The 25912-nt window shown below is 42.4% G+C and overlaps 1 protein-coding gene across 2 annotated transcripts in view; it reads right to left on the bottom strand.

The window, feature by feature from the left end:
- klhl6 (kelch-like family member 6) overlaps positions 1-8395 on the bottom strand; it is a 35206-nt gene extending 26811 nt beyond the window's left edge. Inside the window, exons 1-2 of one of the 2 annotated variants that reach the window (XM_055646108.1) lie at positions 7947-8395; positions 2858-3023 (exon numbers count right to left, since the gene is read on the bottom strand). In XM_055646108.1, coding sequence (XP_055502083.1) covers positions 2858-3023; positions 7947-8194 — 414 coding nt within the window. In that variant the 5' untranslated portion in view covers positions 8195-8395. The remainder of the gene's footprint in view (positions 1-2857; positions 3024-7946) is intronic. The other variant, XM_055646109.1, reaches the window with a different exon arrangement.
- Between the last annotated feature and the right edge of the window lie 17517 nt (positions 8396-25912).

Here is a 25912-nt window from a genome sequence, read left to right on the forward strand (position 1 = left end):
AGGAATGTAATTTAGTCTAACCTTATTCATAGCTAATCCAATTGAAAGCATATATATTGCATTCAAGTGTAAGTTAAAAGACGCGCTACAGTATGCACCATATTGCATAATTTCAAGCTGAAAAATGCAGATATACAAATTCATATTACATTTGCTCCATACACTTAAATCTCTATTCCTTTAGCAACACTTCTCAATTTAGCCATGATCACTAAACGTTATTCCCTTACCATGTATCTATACACAGTAAATGGATTGATTCTAATCATATATTGTCTTTCTGCTGACTGGTTAGCAATCAACAAAGGCTTTTCACTGTACCTCAGTACACATGATAATAAACTAAACTGAGCTGTTGGATACGGACAAACTGAATTAATTATGTTTAAGAGCACATATAAAAATGATAGCAAGTAAGAGAGAGTGAGTAAAATGTACATCTTAGTGATCGTGAGGTAGATGAAGCGGGTGCATTTTATAATTAAGGGTGAAGGAAAGAAGAAAAGAGGTACACATGGAGTAATGGATGGGAGAACGTTAGAGCAGAGGGAACTTCTTTAGAATGTAAAATAGCTAGGCCAAATAACGCGATTCTCTACAAAAGATCATTGCAGACTTCAAGTTGAGAAAGTTACTGCAGATGCAACAAGATTTACCGATGTGAAAACCACATCATCCTCCTGTTGACTGACTCATCAGGATGTGCGCATCTTGAAACCTTCAGAGCTACCAGCTGCAAAGAACAAACAACTAAAAAGTAACAAACAAGTTCACTTCCCAAGAGAGTAAGGGATCTAAACACTTGTCTCATCAGTGGAGTGCCTGCTAACTTTAGGGAAGTGTGAAGCAGAAGAAGGCTGTGGAACAGTTTCATATCAAATCAAGTGATGACAAGTACATGGAATGGAAGCTGAGATATTTATGATTCCGTTTGATGTGACGAGTTTTATGGTACCTCGTTCGGAAACAACAATGCACTATTTACAGTTTGATGCAAATAATTCCGTTTGAATCAGTAGTTCCACAAACTGGTTACAATCAGGTGCAAACAAAAGCTATTTCCTGATAAATCTGAAGCCATTGTCCGCAAGGGGAATAGGTTGCAAACAGGGAGGATTATCAGTATGTCCACACCATATCTCCTCCAGTTACTTGTGAAGAGCAACAAGGTTAGACCTTCCACAGCCATTGATCTCTCCTCCTATTTACCTCTGCCCATTGCAATGCATGCAGATAGTTATCAGCCACTGCTCTGCATGAACACCCCTCAACAATTAAAATCAAACAGCCTGACTTATAGCCCGTATAGTTAGGTCTGGCATGTCCTGCTATATTAAAAGGTTATTTTGGCCAGCAGAATTCTCCCAGGTGGTTGATTCAGAGCTCATGATTTTTATACCATTGGTAGATTTTTATCCAGGTTTTAAGTTGATTGGTACCATGAACTGCAACAGCTGCAACCATAAACCAGTGATTGGAGAGGAAAATTGAATGGTATGAATGAGCCAAATAAAAATGAGTAGATAAAATTATGTTGGTTTTGAAGACGACAGGAAAAGGGTGCAAGCTAATGGTCAGACTTTGCCAAGGATGAAAGCTAAATAGAAGGGAGCCAGATATCTGATACCAGATACAGTGGCTAGTGAATTTAACTGAGGCTATATAATCTGCTTTTATGGAGAGTGATCCAGTGTACCATGGCATTGGGCAGCACAGTAGTGCAGCTAGTGGAGCTGCAGTGGCTTGGGTCCAATCACCCAAGTTTAGGACTGAGCTTCAACGCTGTCTAAATGTTTTCATGTTTTGAGAGAATTAAGAGAGAGTGCCAAGAGTGTTTGATTGTCGTATGTACTGACAATGGAACAATGATATTCTTACCTGCAGCAGCCTAGCAGTCAATAAATGAATAACCTTAATAATAGTACAAAAAAACAAAGTCCACAGTGCAACCAAAGACAGCCCATAGAAGTTGCTGAGGTGAAGTGCAGTGTTATGTGGTGTTCATGAAAGTGATGGTCGTTACTATTCTTGAAATTGGTGGTCACCATTTTTAGGCTCCTGTACTTTCTTGCCAATGGTAGGAACAAAATGAGAGCGTGGCTGGGGTGATGTGGGACTTTAATGACCACGAGTGGACATCAAAGAACATCAAAGAGGAGGATGACTGAACTTTGGGCCTTCCCTCACAATGGGAAACTTTGATTCCGCTGTGTGGGGATGTTTATGTTAAAGACTATTATGTTCTGTGTCCTTTTTTATTCGTATGGCTGTATGGTGAACCCAAACTTCACTGTACCAATTGGTACATGTGACAATAAATGTCTTGAATCTTGAATGTCTCTTGAATCTCGCTCTTGAATCTCTTGGCTGCCTTTTTGAGGCAGTACCTCCTCTAGATCTCTTCAATAGTGGGGAGGTCAGTATCTGTGATGGACTGAGCTCTGTCTGTTCTCTGTTCTTCCCAAGACTGTGGATTTCTTCTGCTTTTTTTTTATCTCACATCCCAAAAGTGTGCATGTAGGTGGGTGACTTGGCCATTACAGATGGCCCCCTAGTATTTGGGTTATTGGCACATTTTGGAGTAAGTTGATGAGAATGTGTGGGGAATTAAATGGAATAAATGTAAATCTGTGCTTGATGGTCAGTAAGGATATAGTGGGCTGAATGGCCTGTTTTCATGCTGTGCAGCTATGAAAAAAAAGGGTCTCAGGACAAGGTAATAGCTCAATTTTGCAGGAAGAGTACAAAGAAATGTAGCAAAAGTTTGGATCATGACCACTTTTGGGCAAAAACACATCTGTCCCTAAGGAATGGCAGCAAAATAAACAAAAATCACGACTGCTGCAACATTGCTCACCTGAAATAGACTGGCAGCTTCTAAAATTCTTTGGACATTCTGTTTGGTGATGAAGACTTTGCTGGTGTAAGTATAATCCAGTAAGGTCTCCATGGTGCTGGCATCGACTCCTTTAATCGTTATCTTTTCTTCATGTTTTTCTTTAAGATCATTACAAAACATTGCCCTGTGAGAAAAGGGAGATCTCACATAAGATTCACCAACATTTTATTTTCTCTGCCAGTTCTGTATTTCCTTTCATTGAAAGTGCAACACTCAGAGGCAGGTATGTGGTGGTGCAGATTTAATTATAAGTTGTGCTACTGTTATTGTTTCATTTTTCTCCCATAATCTTGTGAAGCCACACATCACAAAAAAAGCCTTTCAGTCTTCCACACTAATCACCAAGCACCCATAGGCACTAACTCTTTGTTTCCTCTGAAGTCTCCTTCTTCACAATTCTGCTATTGTATCTTACTCTAATTTCCTGATAATCTGATTTCCTATGAATTGTTGAATACTTAACCCAGAAAGTATGGACACAGCAAGTTGCTGCCTTTGCAGCACCAGGTGCAGTGGTAGTGTCGTTGCGGTATAGTGCCAGAGACCCTGGTTCGATCCTGTATACAGGTGCTGTCTGTATGACATTTGTGCATTCCCTCTGTGACCACGTGGGTTTTCATTGAGTACTCTGGTTTCCTCCCATGTTTCAGTTTATGGGTTAAATGGTTTCTCTAAACTGCTCCTAGTGTGTTGGATGCAAACTGGGATAACATAGAACTGGGGTACAGGTGATCGTTGGTCGGTGTGGACTTGTATTCTTCCAGATAAGATGACAAATACTGCACACTGTGCTCCAACTCACCAAAACAGTATATTTATAGCAAGACGTCTTTATTACTAAACTCCTGTCCCTATGGCGTAAAGGTTTACATATAATTTAACACCTAATTTTTGATGCAATTGTGCAGATCTGAGATGGCTGGTTAGGGTGAGATCTTCCAAAGGCTGATTTTGTTTCAGATTTAACATTAGAACATAGAACGGCACAGCACAGGTGCAGGCCCTTTGAGCTATGATGTCTGTGCTGAACATGATGCAAGGTAAACAAATCTCTTCTGTCTGCATGTGGTCCATATCTCTCCATTTCCTGCTCATCCATGTGCATATCTAAAAGCTTCTTAAATGTTAATATCTTAGCTGCCTTCACCATAACCCTATCAGCCAGCATGTGTTCCAGGCACCCACCACTCTATGTGTAACAAAACTTGTCTTGCACATCTCCATTAAATGTTGCCCCTTGCACCTTAAAGCTATGCTGTCTAGTCTTTGATATTTCCACCCTGGGGAAAAATAAGTTCTGATTGTCTACCCTATCCTCTCATCAGTCAGGAAATTGAATATAGAAGTTAGGATGCTATGTTACAGATGTACAAGAGGTCATAGGTTTAAGGTGAGAGGGGAATGATTTAATAGGAACCCGAGGGAAACATTTTCATAGAGTGGTGGGTATATGGAACAAGCTGCCAGAAAAGTAGTTAATGCCAGTACAATAACAACATTTAATAGACATTGTGGACAGATAGGAAAGGTTTTGAGGGATATAGGCCAAATGCAGCAAATTAGACTAGTCTAGATGGGGTATCTTGGTCAGCATGGACAAGTGGGCCGAAGGGGCTTTCTCTGTATTATATGACTCTGGGTCATTTGGTTAATGGGTCATTGGGAAATAAATAAAATAAACAGAATCTGTGAACAACGATTCTAATTTATACTCAATTCCATGACTGATGAAGGCCAATATGGCAAAAGCCATCTCCACTACCTTACCAGGGAATTATTTAATCATACTCCCAGATCCCTCTGCAAGGGGATTGCCAGATGGAAAGCTTGTAACATTATATAAGAACACGGGTGGCCATAATAATTGTAGCAATTTCCCTGATCAGTATTGGGGAGAAGCGTGAGGGGAAAAGAATTCTTCACCTGTTTTGCTCTGGCCATGTCTAAGAATTTATCAAAGAATTTATCCTGAACCCCAGAGTGGTTTTAGAAACAGAAGATCCACAAATGATATGAACTCCTCAATTTGGCTGTTTTTAAGAGAAATGTGGCAAGCAATAAATGTGTCAAGCAATAAATTGCTTTTATCAATCTCACCAGACCTTTTGATTACGTGAACATGAGTGGTTTATTTGAATTGCTGAAGAAACCCGGTTACCCACTAAAAGTGTATTTTACTCCTTTCAGGACAAAAGGCTTAAGATCGACCACAGTGAGTTTATATCAGAAACCTCAAAAATGTACAAGGTCAATAGACCACAAGGTCAAGGTCAAGAAAAATCCCAAACTGAAACACCATTTGTCCAGTCCCTCCACAGATGCTACCCAACTCCTTGAGTTACTCCAGCAATTTATGTTTCACTCATGGGCCTGTCCCACTTAGGCGATTTTTTTAGGCGACGCGGGGACAGTCAAGTTGCCGGCAGTCGCTTGAAAAACTGGCAACTGGAATGGCGACTGTCAGAGTGGAACACACACACACACACACACACACACACACACACACACACACACACACACACACACACACACACACACACACACACACACACACACACACACACACACACACACACACACACACACACACACACACACACACACACACACACACACACACACACACACACACACACACACACACACACACACACACACACACACACACACACACACACACATCGCTTCCCTCACCAGCCAGTGATGCAGGCGGGGGAAAGGGCAAGCGGGGGGAGCACTGACTGAGTGTAATTCACACGGTGCAAAGCCAATGTAAAACAGACACATACAGGAAGGTTGGTGCTGTAATTAAGACGATGAAAGCACAGTGTACGGGAAGGGTCACGTAAGTCCTTTAAAAGAGGGGGGAGAGGGGAGAGAAGGCGGGAGAAGGGGGGAGAAGGAGTAAAGACAACTTTTAAGGGATGCACGGCTGTGAAGCTCAGTGGACATTAACATTACTGGTCGGTTATCCTTGGTTCTTTACCTTAGTGGTCCAAGGATATTCTTCTGGAGTAGGGGCAATATATACCACCAGGGGCGCCGGGGAGATGGCCAGCCCTGCCGGCAGTCTGTTCGTTTTTTTACCTTTTTGTTATTTTTAGCGTCTGTTTAAAGTTTGTTTTTATGTTCTTCAGTTGATTTAATGTGGGGGGCGGGGGGAGGGGATCGGGGGAAACTTTTTTTTCAGCCCTTACCTTCCCGGAGATGTGATCATTTTTCGGATCAAATTCTCCGGGCTCTGCGGCATACCAACGCTGGAGCTGGAAGCCTCCTCGGACTGTCGTGAGCCCTACCGCGCGGCGCGGACACCATTGGAGCGGATCCCTTGCCTGGGATCGCTCCCACCGCGACCACCGTGGACTTACCAACAAGGGCTCGAAGTCTCGGAAGAGGCAAGTCGGGAGCTCCAACGCCGCAGAAGGTTCGTCCAGCCCCGACACGAGGTTCGATCGCCCGGCGCGGGGGAGCTGATAACCCCCCGATGCAGGAGCTGAACGCCTCGACGCGGAAGGCCCGAACACCGCCGGCTTAAGACCGTCCCATCAACGGGGTCTCGAGGCCCACGACCAAGGAAGAACAAAGGAAGAGACTTGAACTTTATTTCGCCTTCCATCACAGTGAGGAATGTGTAGGAGTCACTGTGATGGATGTTCATGTTAAAGATGTTTTTAAATCTGTTGCTTTTAATTGTACGACTGACCTGGCCAGTGAAATTCCTCGTATGTTGCAAAACATATTTGGCGAATAAAATCTGATTCTGATTCTCATATATCCTTTTTCCTCAGGAAGACCATTTTAACTTTGTATTACAATCCACCACTCGTGAAACTAAAGCAACTCTCTGTTCTATGACTTGCCTGGAAATGAAGAGATGCCTGCATCACATAAGCTAAACATTATCTGCCTGAACTAGTGAATTAGCTGGTCGTCATCTATCAGCTATCTTTGTGAACTTGCTGCATGCAAATTGACTACTGAGATTACTTACATAACAGTTCTTACACACTGCTAAAATCAATTGGTTTGAAGCTTTGGATAACATAAAACATGTTATGTACTTTTCCTTATCAATTGCAAATGTTGAATCTAATAAGGAATATGCTGATTCATACTTGGGCTGGAGGGTAAGACTAGGTTACATGGCTCCCTTTACCTAAGCCAAGCAAGATGGACCAACTAGCCATAAATCTTCTATGAAAAGGTTTTCTAAGATTCCACTAAGATTCCACTCTAAGATTAATATTGTTTTGGGGGGCTCTTTGTTAAAGTTGAGCCTGTGAAGTACCTTAGAATGTTTTCATCATGTCAAAGGAATGCTGCATTATTGCAAGTTGTTATTCATTTGAAATAACCTGCTTCATAGGAGGCCTTTTTTTGGGCTACTTAAAAACTAACAACTGACCGCAGTCAAATAAAATGGGATCAACATTTTTTTGTTAGTATTCTTATTTTTCTTGGGGCTCTTTGCAATAGTAAACAGCATCTTAGCACAGTTTCGTAATACACCTCCCTTCTTGCATTTCCCCATTCTGTTGACATAATGGTTGCAAATCGACAGTCATTGCATGTAAGAGGAAAGAAACCACAGGGTAAATCAGCTGACACAAATCTGCTTTATCAAAGGTCGGCAATTTTAGCATCTGCAAAGTGAACAGTAATTCATTGAAAGGTAGTTATTAAATATTTATTTGTCTCTTTGTTTAGGTATACAATATACAACCCAAAAAAAAATCTCTCTTGGAGGAGGACAATTAAAATGATCACCAATTTCCATTTATGTAACACTTTCGACATAACAAAAACATCCCAAGGTACTTTATGGACACAAATTTAACAATGGGTCACATATGCAATACCAGTAAGCACAAGCTTGATTAAAGTTAAAGGTTTTCATCAGCTTCTTAAAGTAAGAGGGCATGACAAAAACCTTTACCTAGTAAGTTGCAGAGCGAGATTTCTCTTAAGATTGCAATGGCGTTGCAAATGAAATTATCAAGCATGCCGGCCACAAGAATAAAGAAAGCCTTGGCTATTCTTTGCCTACCTGAAGTAGCTGCTAGCGGCAGCCAGGACTACCCTGTGACAGGAGAACTCCCTGCCGTCCACGGACAGCACAACATCTGTCAAGGACCTCTCCAGTCTCAGGTTCTCCAAGCCACTCTGTAAGACAGCAGAGAGTCCACTGTCGTCAAATGTAACCTGCCCATCGGTCGAACTCTGGATCAGCTGCTCCACACCCTGGGCTTGGTGGCTGGGGGCCTGGTCTGTACTGTTTTCTACTATGTCTGCCATGTTACATACAACTACCGTCTGCTATTTTCCGCTAACTATAGCTGCGCTTTAAGATTTCAGAGTTGGTTGAATGTTGGCCTTTAACGGATTTCCTGTTCAAGGCTTGCTTCTTATCAGTGACCAACACACGCACTCACACGGAACAGGAAGAGCTGCACTTTCTCCTTTGTCTCCCCATGTCATTAGCTTGCTTTTGTTTTTGCGTGGAGTTTAATTAGTCCACCAAATGTGACTAAATCATCCCAGTTGTGTTTCTTCTGTGCAACTTGAAGTCAATATGAATAACGGTTGTGGATATGATACAATAAGGAAGTGTTATTTTTAAAATAGATAAAATTCTAGCCTAACTCAGCGGGCCAGGCAGCATCTCTGGAGAAAAGCAATAAGTGACGATTCCGGTCGAGACCCTTCTTCAGACTGAGAGTCAGGGGAGAGGGAAACTAGAGGTATGAAAAGGTTCAGAACTTGGGCGTTATTTAGATAGAAGCAAGTCCCAAAACAGTTCAAAAATGAAACATTCAGTAATGTTCTGCATCATAAAACCACACGGCAGTTCCTTTCAGTTTGAAGCAAACCTTTCCTCGTAGCAAGGGTCTGCTGATCAAAGAGATGACAACCAAGTTTCTGTCATGGAGTGTGTGAGTTTCTTTACTCTTTCTAAAATAAAATTCATTTTCTGAGATTCAGCCTCTTGGTGGCTGGACTGTCCATATGATATGCAGAACAATGTTACAGCCATTAGTGTGTAACATTACAAAATCCATATTAATACAAAGATGATTTGTTGCAAGGTATAAATTCACTGCAGCCAGTGAATAATAACAAGAATACTCAGCATCACAATAGATTGCAGCTGTCAGGCAGCATGGTGCTAAGTGGCCTTGTGAAAGATGGCTTCAAAGCAATGTTGGAGCATTGGATGGAAGCACAAAGATCATTAATGCCCTAAATAATATCTAGTTGTTAGGATAACATGATAGAACCCAACCTTTCACATTGTTGAAATCATCTGTCATGTGTCCGTGTGTTCAATCAGACGTATTTCAGAAGGTGAAGCAAGGGTTCAAAGTTCATTGATGCTTTTTCTATATTCTTTCATCTAGCATTCTAAAATTGGAAAGGATACAATAAATCTCTTATACTGTATTCTCATCAAATGCTTGCTGGCAGATCCAATAGCAGATGGATTTGGTCTAAGGCTCCTTCCACATTGCCTTATCAGTTTTATCAAATTCTGCTGTGAATTTGGTTAGCAGGAGTAGCATTTACTGCTTTTCCCCATTTGTTCTTGAGTAGTTAACAGTACGCTACTTAAATGGATAATTTTAGTTCATTGGGTAAAATTGTAGTACTAATAATTACTAAGGCAAATAAAATGGAAGATTTCATTGCAAGAGAATTTGCGTACAAGAGTAATGTATTCCTTCCATTATATAGATCCTCCTGAAACCACACTTGGACTATTGTGTTCATTTATGCTCTCCCTACCTCAAGATATTTGTGATGAAAGAGTGCAGTGAGGTTCACAGAATGATTGCTGGAGTGGCTGTTTTATTATGTGGGGAGAAGTAAAGCATACTGCCCTATACTCTCTGATGCTCAGAAGAATGAGGGGAGATCTTATTGAAATCTATTCAATCCTTAAGTGGCTTGGTAGAATAGATGAAGAGTTAATGTTTCCTTGCCTGGGTGAATAGATCCAGGGGTCAAAGTCACCAAATAAGTGGCTGGACTTCATCATAGAATGTAGAAACATAGAAACATAGAAAATAGGTGCAGGAGTAGGCCATTCGGCACTTCGAGCTAGCACCGCAATTCAATGGCTGATCATCACCATGGCTAATCATCCTAAATCAGTTCTCCGTTCCTGCCGTGTTTCAGAGGGAACTGCAGATGCTGGAGAATCGAAGGTTACACAAAAAAGCTGGAGAAACTCAGCGGGTGCAGCAGCATCTATGGAGCGAAGGAAATGGGCAACGTTTCGGGCCGAAACCCTTCTTCAGACAGTCTGAAGAAGGGTTTCGGCCCGAAACGTTGCCTATTTCCTTCGCTCCATAGATGCTGCTGCACCCGCTGAGTTTCTCCAGCTTTTTTGTGTAACCTCCGTTCCTGCCTTCTCCCCATATCCCTTGATTCCATTAGCACTAAGTGCTATATACAATACAATCAGTTTTATTCGTCACATTGCACATAAAGTGCAAGTGAAATGAATATCTAACTCTCTCTTGAAAACATCAGTGAATTAGTCTCCACTACCTTCTGTGGCAGAGAATTCCGAAAAAGTTGTTTGACCCAGAGAGCACTAAGCCTTTGGAATTTTCTCTACCAAAGAGGGCTGTGGAGTCGCAGGCATTAATTATATTCGAGGCAGAGATTGTGTGTGGATATTGAGGTATTTCAGGGATATAAGGTTGGTGCTGTAAAGTGGTGCTAAGATACTAGATCAGCCATGACCTTGCTGAATGACCAAGCTGCTTGTGGCCAGATGATACCTGATGAAGAGATGGTGGTGTTTCCATGTGCCATGTTCATGGTAGGAGCCATGATTGCATGCCATTGGAAAGGTTGCTACTGGCATTTTGTGCTTGGCACACACTGCAGCCACAATATGTGAGTGGTGGAAGGAGTGAATGTATAATGTAGTGGATATGATAACAATCCAGTGAGCTGTTTTATATTGGGTGGTGTTGGGGATTTGACTGCCATTGGAGCTGTACTCATCGACACAAATGGTGGATATTCCAACACACTCCTTGGGCCATCTTGATGGTAGAAATGTCTTGGAGAATCAGAAGAAGAGTTCCTTGCTTCAGGATATCAGATTTCAACCTTACAGTCACAGACACAGATTGTTCTCATTCACTTTGATGTGAATAGGGACTCCTCAGGATATTGATGGTTGGAAACAACGTGACAATAATGCTGTTGAATGTCTATGGTAGCTGGCTAGTCTTCCCCTTTATATAGCCATTGAGTGGCATATATGACATGTGAACATCAGCCATTAGTGTGAATGTTACCCAGACTTTGTTGCATTAAGGCGTGGGCTACTTCATTTTCTAAGAGGTTTCAAATGGAATTATCAGTGAACATCCCACTTGTCATGGGTGTTAATGAAGGAAGTGAAAGTGTCTTGAGGAGCTCCTCAAGATGATTGACCTCCAAGAGTGCCACAGTAGTACAGTTAGCAGAGTTGCTGCCTCACAGCTCCAGAAACCTAGGTTCAATCCTGACCTCTGATGCTGCCCGTGAGGCGTTTCACGTTTTCTCTGTGACTGTGTGGATTTCCTTCCACACCCAAAAATATGTTGGTTGGCAGGTTAATTGGACACTGTAAATTGCACCACTGTGCAGGCAAGTGATAAAATATGGGACAGGTTGATGGGAATTGTGGGGAATATAAAATTGGCATTAGTGCAAGATTACTGTAACTTGTTTCTTGCTGGTCATAGAAACATGAAATTAGGTGCAGGAGTAGGCCATTCGGCCCTTATGCCTGCACCGCCATTCAATATGATCATGGCTGATCATCCAACTCAGTATCCCGTACCTGCCTTCTCTCCATACCCTCTGATCCCCTTAGCCACAAGGGCCACATCTAACTCCCTCTTAAATATAGCCAATGAACTGCCTCGACTACCCTCTGTGGCAGAGAGTTCCAGAGATTCACCACTCTCTGTGTGAAAAAAGTTCTTCTCATCTCGGTTTTAAAGGATTTCCCCCTTATTCTTAAGCTGTGACCCCTTGTCCTGGACTTCCCCAACATCGGGAGCAATCTTCCTGCATCTAGCCTGTCCAATCCCTTAAGAATTTTGTAAGTTTCTATAAGATCCCCTCTCAATCTCCTAAATTCTAGAGAGTATAAACCAAGTCTATCCAGTCTTTCTTCATAAGACAGTCCTGACATCCCAGGAATCAGTCTGGTGAACCTTCTCTGCATTCCCTCTATGGCAATAATGTCCTTCCTCAGATTTGGAGACCAAAACTGTACGCAATACTCCAGCTGTGGTCTCACCAAGACCCTGTACAACTGCAGTAGAACCTCCCTGCTCCTATACTCAAATCCTTTTGCTATGAAAGCTAACATACCATTCGCTTTCTTCACTGCCTGCTGCACCTGCATGCCTACTTTCAATGACTGGTGTACCATGACACCCAGGTCTCGCTGCATCTCCCCTTTTCCTAGTCAGCCACCATTTAGATAATAGTCTGCTTTCCTGTTTTTGCCACCAAAATGGATAACCTCACATTTATCCACATTATACTGCATCTGCCAAACATTTTCCCACTCACCCAGCCTATCCAAGTCACCTTGCAGTCTCCTAGCATCCTCCTCACAGCTAACACTGCCCCCCAGCTTAGTGTCATCCGCAAACTTGGAGATATTGCCTTCAATTCCCTCATCCAGATCATTAATATGGTCACTCTGGAGTCAGTGAGTTTCTATGCCATATGACTCTATGAATCATAATAATTTTCTTAGTGCAAGGTACGAGTCTATCCTGTGCAGATTTCTTGAGAATCTTCAATAAATCAATTTTACTAAGGCTTCTTAATGCCACACGGTAAAATTCATCTTAATGTTAAGAACTCTCTCTTTCCGCTTGCCTCCCGGAATCAGCTATTTCGGTTCACATTTGAATTAGGATGATTTATGAAATTTGTAACCAAGGAGACCTGTTAAAATCCATTGAGTATCGGTGGAAAGATTCATTTTGAGTAAATGCCACCTGAGAGCAAGCAACGCTATCCATCACTTTGCTGATGTTGAAAAGTAGATTAATGTTGCATTAATTCAGATGGATTGATTTTACTACTTTTTGTTTACAGGAGAAATCACTTCAACTTTACTAATTGTTGGGTGCTGTATAATCTCCCAAATGCAGCGGAGATAAATTTCATAAACCATGCAAACATGTTCATGGCCTAACCCACATTTCAGTCTCCTAACTGAAAAGGCAATTCTTGATGTACTCTGGCCGTTAATTTACATGGGTTTTGGTTTCACTTCATTTGTTATAGTGTTGCCATGACACCACATGTGTATTGCTGCTAATTTTTGCAATACGTTCAATTGAATGGGAAACACTTCTGGGGATGTTATTTTGCCTATGTGATTGATCTTAAGGGTGCCAGAGTGTAGAAATGTTTTGTTTCAACATTTGTCAGATCCCAGACGGAGGATTAAGTTCAGTTTTGGGGATCCTCGAGAAGGATGTGTTAAAGAAAAAACTATTTTGTGGCACTTTCTATGACCTTAGGGGTCTGAAAATGTTCCCCAGCCAGTGAATACTTTTTAAAATATGGTCATCATTGTAACCTATTAGTACAAAGCAAGAATGAAGAATAGTCACAATACGAAACGTCATCTATCCATGTTCTCCAGGGATGTGGCCTGACCTTTAGTCAGAGGGTAGTGAATCTGTGGACTTCATTGTCACAGACGGCTGTGGAGGTTGTCAATGGATATGTTTAAGGCAGAGATTGACAGATTCTTAATTAGTAAGGGTGTCAGGGGTTATGGGACAAAGGCAGGAGAATGGGTTTGAGAGGGAAAGATACGTAGATCAGAAGAAGGGTCTCGACCCGAAACATCACCCATTCCTTCTCTCCAGAGATGCTGCCTGTCCCGCTGAGTTACTCCAGCATTTTGTGTCTACCTCCGATAGATAAGCCATGATGGAATGGCGGAGTAGACGATGGCCGAATAGCCGAATTCAGCTCCTAAAAATTATGAACATGACCCACTGAGTTATTCAAGCCCTTTATGTCTCTCCTTCGTACAAAGCAGGCCATCCACCTAACCCTGCCTCCCTATCTCCAGTCCAAAATCACAACGAAGAAAATGGCCAAATTATCATGTGAAATTGAATGGTAGATTGGACAGGATGATGGGGGTAGCTCTTTGGAATAGTGTTGTGGGATCTATTACACCGAAGGGCAGGCAGTGGTCAGTTTATGCCTCTCCCATTTATTAGCACAGGCTTCCCTTGATACATAGAAACATAGAAACATAGAAATTAGGTGCAGGAGTAGGCCATTCGGCCCTTCGAGCCTGCACCGCCATTTAATATGATCATGGCTGATCATCCAACTCAGTATCCCGTACCTGCCTTCTCTCCATACCCTCTGATCCCCTTGGCCACAAGGGCCACATCTAACTCCCTCTTAAATATAGCCAATGAACTGGCCTCAACTACCCTCTGTGGCAGAGAGTTCCAGAGATTCACCACTCTCTGTGTGAAAAAAGTTCTCCTCGTCTCGGTTTTAAAGGATTTCCCCCTTATCCTTAAGCTGTGTCCCCTTGTCCTGGACTTCCCCAACATCGGGAACAATCTTCCTGCATCTAGCCTGTCCAACCCCTTAAGAATTTTGTAAGTTTCTATAAGATCCCCTCTCAATCTCCTAAATTCTAGAGAGTATAAACCAAGTCTATCCAGTCTTTCTTCATAAGACAGTCCTGACATCCCAGGAATCAGTCTGGTGAACCTTCTCTGCACTCCCTCTATGGCAATAATGTCCTTCCTCAGATTTCGAGACCAAAACTGCACGCAATACTCCAGGTGTGGTCTCACCAAGACCCTGTACAACTGCAGTAGAACCTCCCTGCTCCTATACTCAAATCCTCTTGCTATGAAAGCCAACATGCCATTCGCTTTCTTTACTGCCTGCTGCACCTGCATGCCTACCTTCAATGACTGGTGTACCATGACACCCAGGTCTCGCTGCATCTCCCCCTTTCCCAATCGGCCACCGTTTAGATAATAATCTGCTTTCCCGTTTTCGCCACCAAAATTGATAACCTCACATTTATCCACATTAAACTGCATCTGCCAAACATTTGCCCACTCACCCAGCCTATCCAAGTCACCTTGCAGTCTCCTAGCATCCTCCTCACACCTAACACTGCCCCCCTGCTTAGTGTCATCCGCAAACTTGGAGATATTGCCTTCAATTCCCTCATCCAGATCATTAATATATATTGTAAATAGCTGGGGTCCCAGTACTGAGCCTTGCGGTACCCCACTAGTCACTGCCTGCCATTGTGAAAAGGACCCGTTTACTCCTACTCTTTGCTTCCTGTTTGCCAGCCAGTTCTCTATCCACATCAATACTGAACCCCCAATGCCATGTGCTTTAAGTTTGTATACTAATCTCTTATGTGGGACCTTGTCGAAAGCCTTCTGGAAGTCCAGATACACCACATCCACTGGTTCTCCCCTATCCACGCTACTAGTTACATCCTCGAAAAATTCTATAAGATTCGTCAGACATGATTTACCTTTCGTAAATCCATGCTGACTTTGTCCAATGATTTCACCACTTTCCAAATGTGCTGCTATCCCATCTTTAATAACTGACTCTAGCAGTTTTCCCCACTACCGATGTTAGGCTAACTGGTCTGTAATTCCCCGTTTTCTCTCTCCCTCCCTTCTTAAAAAGTGGGGTTACGTTTGCTACCCGCCAATCCTCTGGAACTACTCCAGAATCTAAAGAGTTTTGAAAGATTATTACTAATGCATCCACTATTTCTGGAGCTACTTCCTTAAGTACTCTGGGATGCAGCCTATCTGGCCCTGGGGATTTATCGGCCTTTAATCCATTCAATTTACCCAACACCACTTCCCGACTAACCTGGATTTCACTCAATTCCTCCACCTCCTTTGACCCGCGGGCCCCTGCTATTTCCGGCAGATCATTTATGTCTTCCTTAGTGAAGACGGAACCAAAGTAGTTATTCAATTGGTCCGCCATATCCTTGTTCCCCATGATCAACTCACCTGTTTCTGACTGCAAGGGACCTACATTTGTTTTAACTAATCTCTTTCTTTTCACATATCTATAAAAACTTTTGCAGTCAGTTTTTATGTTCACTGCCAGTTTTCTTTCATAATCCATTTTTCCTTTCCTAATTAAGCCCTTCGTCCTCCTCTGCTGGTCTCTGAATTTCTCCCAGTCCTCCGGTATGCTGCTTTTTCTGGCTAGTTTGTACGCATCATCCTTTGCTTTGATACTATCCCTGATTTCCCTTGTTATCCATGGATGCACTACCTTCCCTGATTTATTCTTTTGCCAAACTGGGATGAAATTTTTTTGTAGTTCATCCATGCAGTCTTTAAATGCCTTCCATTGCATATCCACCGTCAACCCTTTTAGAATTAATTGCCAGTCAATCTTGGCCAATTCACGTCTCATACCCTCAAAGTTACCTTTCTTTAAGTTCAAAACCATTGTTTCTGAATTAACAATGTCACTCTCCATCCTAATGAAGAACTCAACCATATTATGGTCACTCTTGCCCAAGGGGCCACGCACAACAAGACTACTAACTAACCCTTCCTCATTACTCAATACCCAGTCTAAAATAGCCAGCTCTCTCGTTGGTTCCTCTACATGTTGGTTTAGATAACTATCCCGCATACATTCCAAGAAATCCTCTTCCTCAGCACCCCTGCCAGTTTGATTCACCCAATCTATATGTAGATTGAAGTCACCCATTATAACTGCTTTGCCTTTGTCGCAAGCATTTCTAATTTCCTGTTTGATACCATCTCCAACTTCACTACTACTGTTAGGTGGCCTGTACACAACACCCACCAGCGTTTTCTGCCCCTTATTGTTTCGCAGCTCTACCCCTACCGATTCCACATCCTCCAAACTAATGTCCTTCCTTTCCATTGCGTTAATCTTCTCTCTAACCAGCAACACTACCCCACCTCCTTTTCCTTTCTCTCTATCCCTCCTGAATATTGAATATCCCTGGATGTTCAGCTCCCAGCCTTGGTCACCCTGGAGCCATGTCTCCGTGATCCCAACTATATCATAATCATTAATGGCTATCTGCACGTTCAACTCATCCACCTTATTACGAATACTCCTTGCATTGAGACACAAAGCCTTCAGGCTTGTTTTTACAACGCTCTTACCCCTTATACAATTATGTTGAAAAGTGGCCCTTTTTGATTTTTGCCCGGGTTTTGTCTGCCTGCCACTTTTACTTTTCACCTTGCTACCTATTGCTTCTACCTTCATTTTACACCCCCCTGCCCCTCTGCTCTTGTACCCATCCCCCTGCCACATTAGTTTAAATCCTCCCCGACAGCAGTAGCAAACACCCCCCCAAGGACATTGGTTCCATTCCAGCCCAGGTGCAGACCGTCCTCTTTGTACTGGTCCCACCTCCCCCAGAACTGGTTCCAATGCCCTAAAAATTTGAATCCCTCCCCCTTGCACCATTTTTCAAGCCACGTATTCATCTGCAATATCCTCCTATTTCTGCTCTGACTGGCCCGTGGTACTGGTAGTAATCCAGAGATTATTACCTTTGAGGTCCTACTTTTAAGCTTATCTCCTAGCTCCCTAAATTCATCCTGTAGGACCTCATCCCTTTTTTTACCTATATCGTTGGTGCCAATATGCACCACGACAACTGGCTGTTCACCCTCCCCCTCCAGAATGTTCTGCAGCCGTTCAGTGACATCCCTGACCCTTGCACCAGGGAGGCAACATACCATCCTGGAGTCTCTTTTGCGGCCGCAGAAACGCCTATCTATTCCCCTGACAATTGAATCCCCTATTACTATTGCCCTTCCACTCTCCCCCCCCCCCCCTCATGTGCTGCAGAGCCACCCATGGTGCCATGAACTTGGCTGCTGCTGCATTCCCCTGATGAGCAATCTCCCTCAACAGTTTCCAAAATGGTATACCTGTTTAGGAGGGAGATGACCGCAGGGGACTCCTGCACTACCTGCCTACTGCTTTGCTGACTATTGGCCACCCGTTCCCCTTCTGTCCTCTTACCTTTTACCTGCGGTGTGACCAACTCACTGTACGTGCTATCCACGACTTTCTCAGCGTCGTGGATGCTCCAGTATGAATCCAACCGCAGCTCCAATCGTTCAATGCGGTCTGCCAGGAGCTGCAGCTGTACACACTTCCTGCAAACGTAGTCACCAGGGACACCGACCATATCCCTGATCTCCCACATGTTGCAGGCTGAGCAAACCACGGGGCCAATCTCCACCGACATATCCTACTCCCAATTTAACTATATTAAATATTAAAAAACACAAAACTTTATCCGTTAAACTTTACTAATAATACTGTACCCTTTACTCCCAGAATCCTTAACTCCCAGAATCCTTACCTCCCAGAATCCTTAGCCTAAAGGCAAAAATGTAAAAAAGTAAACCAATCAGAGGCTTCCTCTGAACCAATCAGAGGCTTCCCCCAGACTCCTTCTCTGGAACGTTTGCGATTTGGTCGCAGGTTCCAGCGCAGGTACTCCTCCCCTCTCACCAACGGCTCCCTGGGCCTCTGTGGAAACAAGCCCCGCGGTGTATTTTGTACTTACAGCGCAGGTACTCCTCCCCTCTCACCAACGGCTCCCTGGGCCTCTGATATTTTAGCCTGGATTTAGCCTAATGTACTCAAGTGAAAGTCAAACGTTCAATTTAAAGATGATAGTGCTCCTAATTTTGCCACACTGCTGGTTCTAGTTGTTGAAGATGGTTCTGCACAGAGTGACTGGACATCCACAGTAAAGATGAGGTAGTGGGGGCCTGGAAAACAGAAGTCATTGAAGAGACAAAGAGCATGTGACGTGTCTTGGACATATGTAGGGAGGGATTGGACCAAGGGGGATAGGATGTAGTCGAGGTATGTGGAAATTATTTCAATGGGATATGAATAAGCAGAAACAATGGGCCTACCAGGACAGTTCTGTTTGTGGGTTTAGGGGGGAAGATAAAATCGGGCCATGTGGGGCTGGGGAACACTAAGGTTGGAGGCTTTAGAGGGCACAGAGCCAGAAGTAATGAAATCAGAAATGGTGTGTGATATTAATGTCTGGTGCTCATTTGTGGGATCATGTATTAAGGTCTGGTGCTCTAAGGAAAAGGTATATAAAGAGAGCTGAGGGATGGATGAGGCATGTTTATGGAATGGTGAAGAAAGTCTGAGAATTTTATTTTTATTTTGTCTGTGAAGTTAATATTGACGCTGCATTCAGAAGGTTGATATCCACATTATTAATTGAATTTGGTGAATCTCACATGGTGGTGAATCTGTGGAATTCATTGCCACAGACGCAAGTGGGGGCCATCAATGGATATTTTTCAGGTGGCGATTGGCAAATTCTTGATTAGGAAGGGTGGTATGGATAATGGGGAGAAGGCAGGAGAATGGGTTTGAGAGGGAAGGATAGATCAGCCATGATTGAATGACGGAGTACATTGATGGGCAGAATGGCCTAATTCTGCTCCGGGAACATGAATTTATCATCTGCTTGGAATAATTTCAAGTCATATATTCTGACCATGCACCGCACCACCGGGTCTGGTATTACTCTGCGTCAGAGGAAGTTTGCTTTAATCATTGATTTGATTGTACTCTGAAAAGGTATGGACCTATTGTGATGTCCAACCATCTGGCCCATTGTTACAGTCTCCTACACATTACATACATCCTGTCATGTTTTGAGATTTTCAGTTTTGCCCCCTTGTAATTAAACATCTAAAACCCAACCTTTGCCCTGTTCTTTTCCGTTATGTTCACAAATAATGTCTTGTGGAATGTCAGAAAATAAGCCGACAAAATTCTGGTCCCTTGCGGTGTGTGTGGACGGGGGGCAGGGAGGTGATGGCCTCTCACGGGTGTAAGTACAATCTTTATTAGGTAACAAAATGTTATGCAAAGGTCTTGTTTTTTGTTTTTGCTTTACAGTATCTAGAAGATTTTCCTTATATGGGCCTGTCCCACTTAGGCGATTTTTCAGGTGACTGCCGGCGACTAGGCTGTCGCCACATGGTCGCCGAGGTGTCGCCTGGATGGTCGTGAGTCGTCTCCTCAGCCGCCCAAAGAGTCGTAGCATCTTTCTGGTTGAACAAGTTGAACGTTTTTCCGAGACAGTCGGCGACAGTGGGTTTGACGCCAATGAGCGTAGCTTGACTTCTCCTGACATTGGCGCTGTCGTAGTTGTCGCCAGGTTAACGTAGGTTGTCGCCAGGTGACGTAGGTTGTCGCCAGGTGACGTAGGTTGTCACAGGTGCTGACTGGGTTTTTTCTGTTGTTAAAGTAAAATTATTCCATTGTTAATTTTATGTCGAAGAGGGGTCCAGTCGCTGTTTTTACGGCAACCTTCTACGACTATGACAGTCGCTGGCAGTCGCCTAAAAATAGCCTAAAAATGGAACAGGCCCATTACAATTTTTATACTTCATTCATTATTGGTCATAATACAGACAACCATTTCTCCATCATTCCAGAAACCCACTCACTCTTGATGGAGCAAAATTTATTGGGTTTTGATGTTGTGCTATTTTTATAAACTTTGAATCTCATGAACTTCAGATGTCCTTCACATCAATGAAGTAGTTTTGAAGGGCTGGGAAAATGGCAGCCAAATATCGCGAGCAAGTTCCCATATTGAGTAATCAATTATCCGTTTTAGCTTTTGGCTGAGGGCAGTATAACAATAGAACAATGCCTTTGCATTGTTTTAAACATTCCATTGTTTTTTCAACCATCTGAAAACGGGTTTAATGTCTCATCTGAACCACACCTTGCCAGTGCAGACGCCCTTCAGTACTGCGCTATATTATGTGTCTGTGTCTCAGTCTCACCCGTTCCTTCCCTCCAGACGACAGCATCTTTATTTAAGCCAACCCACCTCGAAAGTTTAACCAGCCTGTTCGAATCCAATCTGAACTTTCCAAACTACTCCCCACGCAGCACATTCTCCTCATTTCCTTCAATTCAGGAAAGTTGTTTAGATAGGAATGTAAGGACTGTCTCAAATTGGTTGACCACACAACTTGTAATTCATGTAAATCAATATCGAATTTGAATGGCTGTGACATGCTAATGCTGGGGATTTGATAATTGACAGGTTCGTTCCAGGCATTCATGCGTTGTCAAGGCTGGTCCTGTATTGAGTCAATCATTTAAATAGATACAATTGTGGATTTGTGCTGCATGCAGTATGCTGTGGCCTACTGCTGACATATTTGACGGATACATTTATTTATAAATCTCATTGAAATGAATATGCAGGTCCGTACACACACAGCAGCCCAGTCTGGCGAGAATGTTTATCCCGAATGACCCATAACCTGGGCATGCGCGGTTGTAATACCGAACTCGCTTACCCTTCTTCATTAATGTTAAAACATTATTTATACAATGCATAGCAACTATGTGATTCATCCAAACTGGCCTAGTAGTAAAACAATGAATTTGACTGCAAGGGCATTTACTGTGGAACTGCGAATGATAAAAGGTTTCCTGTCTCCTGGCCTTTGGAAATTCCATTCTTTATTTCCTATTGTCAAACTGAATAGTTTTGAATTGAGAGTGGTTATCCACCCTTAGTTGAATGAAGCTCCTGAAGCACTTTCTGAATGAGAACTTTCAATGCAACATGAAAAGTGCATTTTCCTACATTGCTTCTAATCTTTACTATCTTCACAACAAAAGGTCTGTTCAATAAACCATTTTTTAAAGGCAAACAACCCTCTATAAAAGCAGTATTTAAGAACGAACTGCAGATGTTGGAAAAAAATCGAAGGTAGACAAAAATGCTGGAGAAACTTAGCGGGTGAGGCAGCATCTAAGGAGCGAAGGAATAGGCGACGTTTCGGGTCTAGACCCTTCTTCAGACTGATGTGGGGGAGGGGCAGCTTCACACTTCACAGTGTAAACTTCCCACAGACACTACCCAGCTCAAGATTGAATCTGAGTCACCACAGCTGTGTGGTGCATCTCTACTAACTGACCCATTCTCTATATGCATTTCCCGAGAGTTATAGAAATAATGAGGTAGGTTTAACTTTTTTTTTAAATCACAAGATCAGGATGCTAAGGTGAAGATTGGGCGGTCAATTATCAATTAGGCTCTAGTAACATTTTCATTCTTCTTCTTCTTGCGTTTGAGTCAGCAGAGGTCCGCAGCAGGGTGATGCCATCCAGTTCAACATCCGTAGGTGCCCGCCCTAAAAAGCGAGCAGGCTCCGGGTTGGCGCCAAGCTGCGGAGCTGCTGCTGTCACTGTTTGTTGTCGTTCGCCTGACTGAGGTCAGTTGACAGTGCTCACCACGGGGAGGTCGACAACTTGGGCATATTCTGTACACAAACCATATAAACTGTCATGAAATCCCCATCCAGTCGCTTGTTCCAAGGTATTTGTTATTACATGACAACAAGATTTTCATTGATGGCATGTAATAGCAAATACCTTGGAACAGGCTACTGGATGGGGATTTCATGACAGTTTGTACGGTTTGTGTACAGAATAATGTGTTCCTCAAGGTGATTAACCAGCAGGATCCTTATTGTGGACATCATAGAATGATACATACACAGCATGTATGTATCTAATAGAAGAATCTCACACTTCATGATTTCTGAACGTCACAGAGATCTCCAGGGAGTGAGTTACAGGATGTAATCTGATAGTGCAGGATGATAAAACAACAGAAACCCGTGGGTGGTATTGGTGACATTTTAAACCTCTCATCTATGACAGAATAAGGTTAGGGATGGTGGTGAAGGGAGGTTTCAGTTAAAATAGAAGGGGGACTTACCTACTCAATCCCCACCCAACCTGGCACAGTCCTCTCTAAGCTGAATGGGTTGCATTGTTAACTGTGCTCATTTGGAGTATCTCTGCTTCTGAAACAAAAGATTGTAGACGTTTGTCATTCAACAGGCATGAGCAAAACCCCCAAGTTTGCCTCTGCGGAACAGCCTAATGCTCAAAGTGGCATCTTTCTGATGAAATGCTAAACTAAACCACTGCTCCCTTGCGTGGATGTAAAATATCCCATTGAATTATCTTGCAGCAAAGCAGTATTGCCCTTAAATATTTTATGGCGTTGATTAATTGAGCATTATCATATTTGTGTTTGTTAAAAATAACCCAGAATAAATTGGTAGTTGTGCAGCCTTTCGACCTCATCTTAAAATATACATCTTTGGCTGAGAATTGCTTTGCGATTCTGAAAAGAGATGTGAAAGGAGCTATATAATGTTGTTTTATGCATAAAATTATAAATACATATGAAACTAGTTCAAGATCAGAATCTACTGGAACTAATATAGTGAAATTGTAAATCTCATGAATGGGTCAGGTATCGGCAGAATACATACAGTCCAAATCGGGTGGCATCAAAACTTTTGCACTCAACTCCAGATCATTGTAAAGTGACATGCTTGAATATATGTTTAAGAAGGAACTGCAGTTGTTGAAAAATCGAAGGTAGACAAAAATGCTGGAGAAACTCAGAGGGTGAGGCAGCATCTATGGAGCAAAGGAAATAGGCAACGTTTCAGGCCGAAACCCAAGGGTTTCCGAAACGTTGCCTATTTCCTTTGTTCCATAGATGCTGGCTCATTGCTTGAATATAGTTCATCAGTACTAACGAGACATTTCATCATTTTTAAGCTCTTTTTCGGGTTTTTTTTAAGAATAGTTACAGCGTGGAAACAGGCCCTTTGGTCCGTGTCGACGAGCAATTGCCACACATTAACACTATCCTACATACGAGGGACAATTTACACTTGTACAAAATCTCGGCGAAAACCTACGCGGTCACGGGGAGAACGTACAAACTCCGTACTGACAGCGCCCATAGTCGGGATCGAACCTGGGTCTCTGGCACTGTTAGCGACGTAAGGCAGCAACTTTGCCACCGCGCCATCGTGACGCCCTCTTCTGTCATCAGCACTCACCAAATAATGTAGAACCTTAAGGAAAACACAAGCTATGTATACAAAGTACTTTCTCCAAAGTAAATGGCACGATTTATTATTTTAATTGTGGTTCCTACCCTATACTGTGGTGTGGCTTCAACGCTTCAATCAGGCGCGGTAAGCTTTTCTTCAATGTTTGTTATTATTGCCTTGCTCCTTATTTACTTTTCTTGGTTCTCACCTGAACTTACAGTATTTCAGAATAAAAGCTCAGCCCTTGGCTAATAGCTGACTTTTTCAACTACAATGGTAATACCTTTCTCGGGACAGCAGATAATCGGCAATCACAGATACCCCCCCCCCCGTGGTCTATTATAACAAGGGTTTACTGTATATTCCTCTATTAGTTTATAGTGTGATATCTTCGTATAATTTCTGATTTTTTTATTTGTTTGACATCATGATTAGTTTGTAGCACCTGTCTTTGCACATCAAAACATTGAAAACCTACTTGGTTGGAAACGTGTACATGAGCAGCTCTTTTTACATTGTAGTCAATGACTGTTTGATCAATACAAACATTCCACTTAAGAATAAAGAACAAAGATGTATTTAATTCCAACTCTCCTTGTCTCTAGATTTGCCTGTAGTCTAGGGAAAGCTGAGTTGTCATGCACTTGGAAAAAAGTGTTTTTCATTTAGATCAGAGGCAATTAACTTCAGCTCATTGAATGCCCTTCCATTTGTAAAGCTTCCAACAACTCCAGTGGAAACAAAATAACAAGTTAATTTTGCAATAAATCTATTGATCACATCCATTGTACTGCAAACATGTAAAACACTTTCCCTTGCTTTGTTGTATTTCAGGATGTTGATAAGATTGACAATAGTTTGGGTTTTTTTGGAAGAAAGTGGTGAGTATAATTAAGAACATACAAAAGTTAGCAAAGATCTATTTTAACTATTCAGTAGGACATTGGATGGTACCAGAGCTCAGGTTTTCTGGAAAACGTCATGCAGCAAATTCACGTGTTGAACAGAAATGTTGCCACATTCGCTCTGGACTCTATTATTCTATAGTTAAGCCCTGGGCAGTATAAAGCACAAGGAGTTGTCTACCTGCCCCCTCAAGCATGCCATTCAATGTGATCATAGTTGATGTGCCCAGGCCTTATCTCTAGTGCCACCTAGCTTGCAATTCCTCGATCTTCCAAAGGTTTATCTTCCTCCTCAATAAGTACATCCAATGATCTAGATTCAGAACTCTCTGGGATAAAGAATTCAACAAATGGATTGAAGAAATTCCTACACTTCATTTGTAAAAGACTACCCCTTACTTTGTAACTCTGCTCATTCAATGACCTGCTACATGGGAAAATCTAAATATCCCCTCATCATATCCCGTTGGGAACTTAAATGTTTCAATAACATTGCTCCTCATTATCCTAAACATTAAACAATACAGTCACTAACATTGTTCGTCATTCAAAATAGGAAAAACGTCATCCCAGGAATTAGCCTCTGATGTCTTCTTTCTTTTTGTATCTATATTAAATAAGGAGATAACCTAGTACATTTTGCTAGGTGTGGCCTCACCTTTCCCATATACAATTGTAACAGCACTTCCCTATTTTAATCTCCAACCCCTGAGCATGGTAGGCCAAGATGCTATTGACCTTAATTGCTTGCTGAACATGCATGCTAACATTTGCTAGGATTATGATGGGGCAACAATTGTTCAGGCAATTCCAAGGCTACATGATGTTTCCACTCCTGAGAACTGTCTGCAAGCAGATTTCTCTGTAAGTCTGAAATGTCCATTTCCAATAGCAAGTCATATCGTATCACTCTACACACATTTACTATAATTCTTTCATTTCATTGAATAATAAACTAAACATTCCACATAATTAAACTAATGTAATATATACTATATTCAGTCATTAATAAATACCAGGAAATATTTCATTAGTTTTAGTATTAGAGATTCAGCATGGAGATAGGCCCTTCTGCCCATAGAAGTGACCAG

The sequence above is a fragment of the Leucoraja erinacea genome, chromosome 14 (assembly GCF_028641065.1).
Source record: "Leucoraja erinacea ecotype New England chromosome 14, Leri_hhj_1, whole genome shotgun sequence".
In the NCBI taxonomy this organism is placed as follows: domain Eukaryota; kingdom Metazoa; phylum Chordata; class Chondrichthyes; order Rajiformes; family Rajidae; genus Leucoraja; species Leucoraja erinaceus.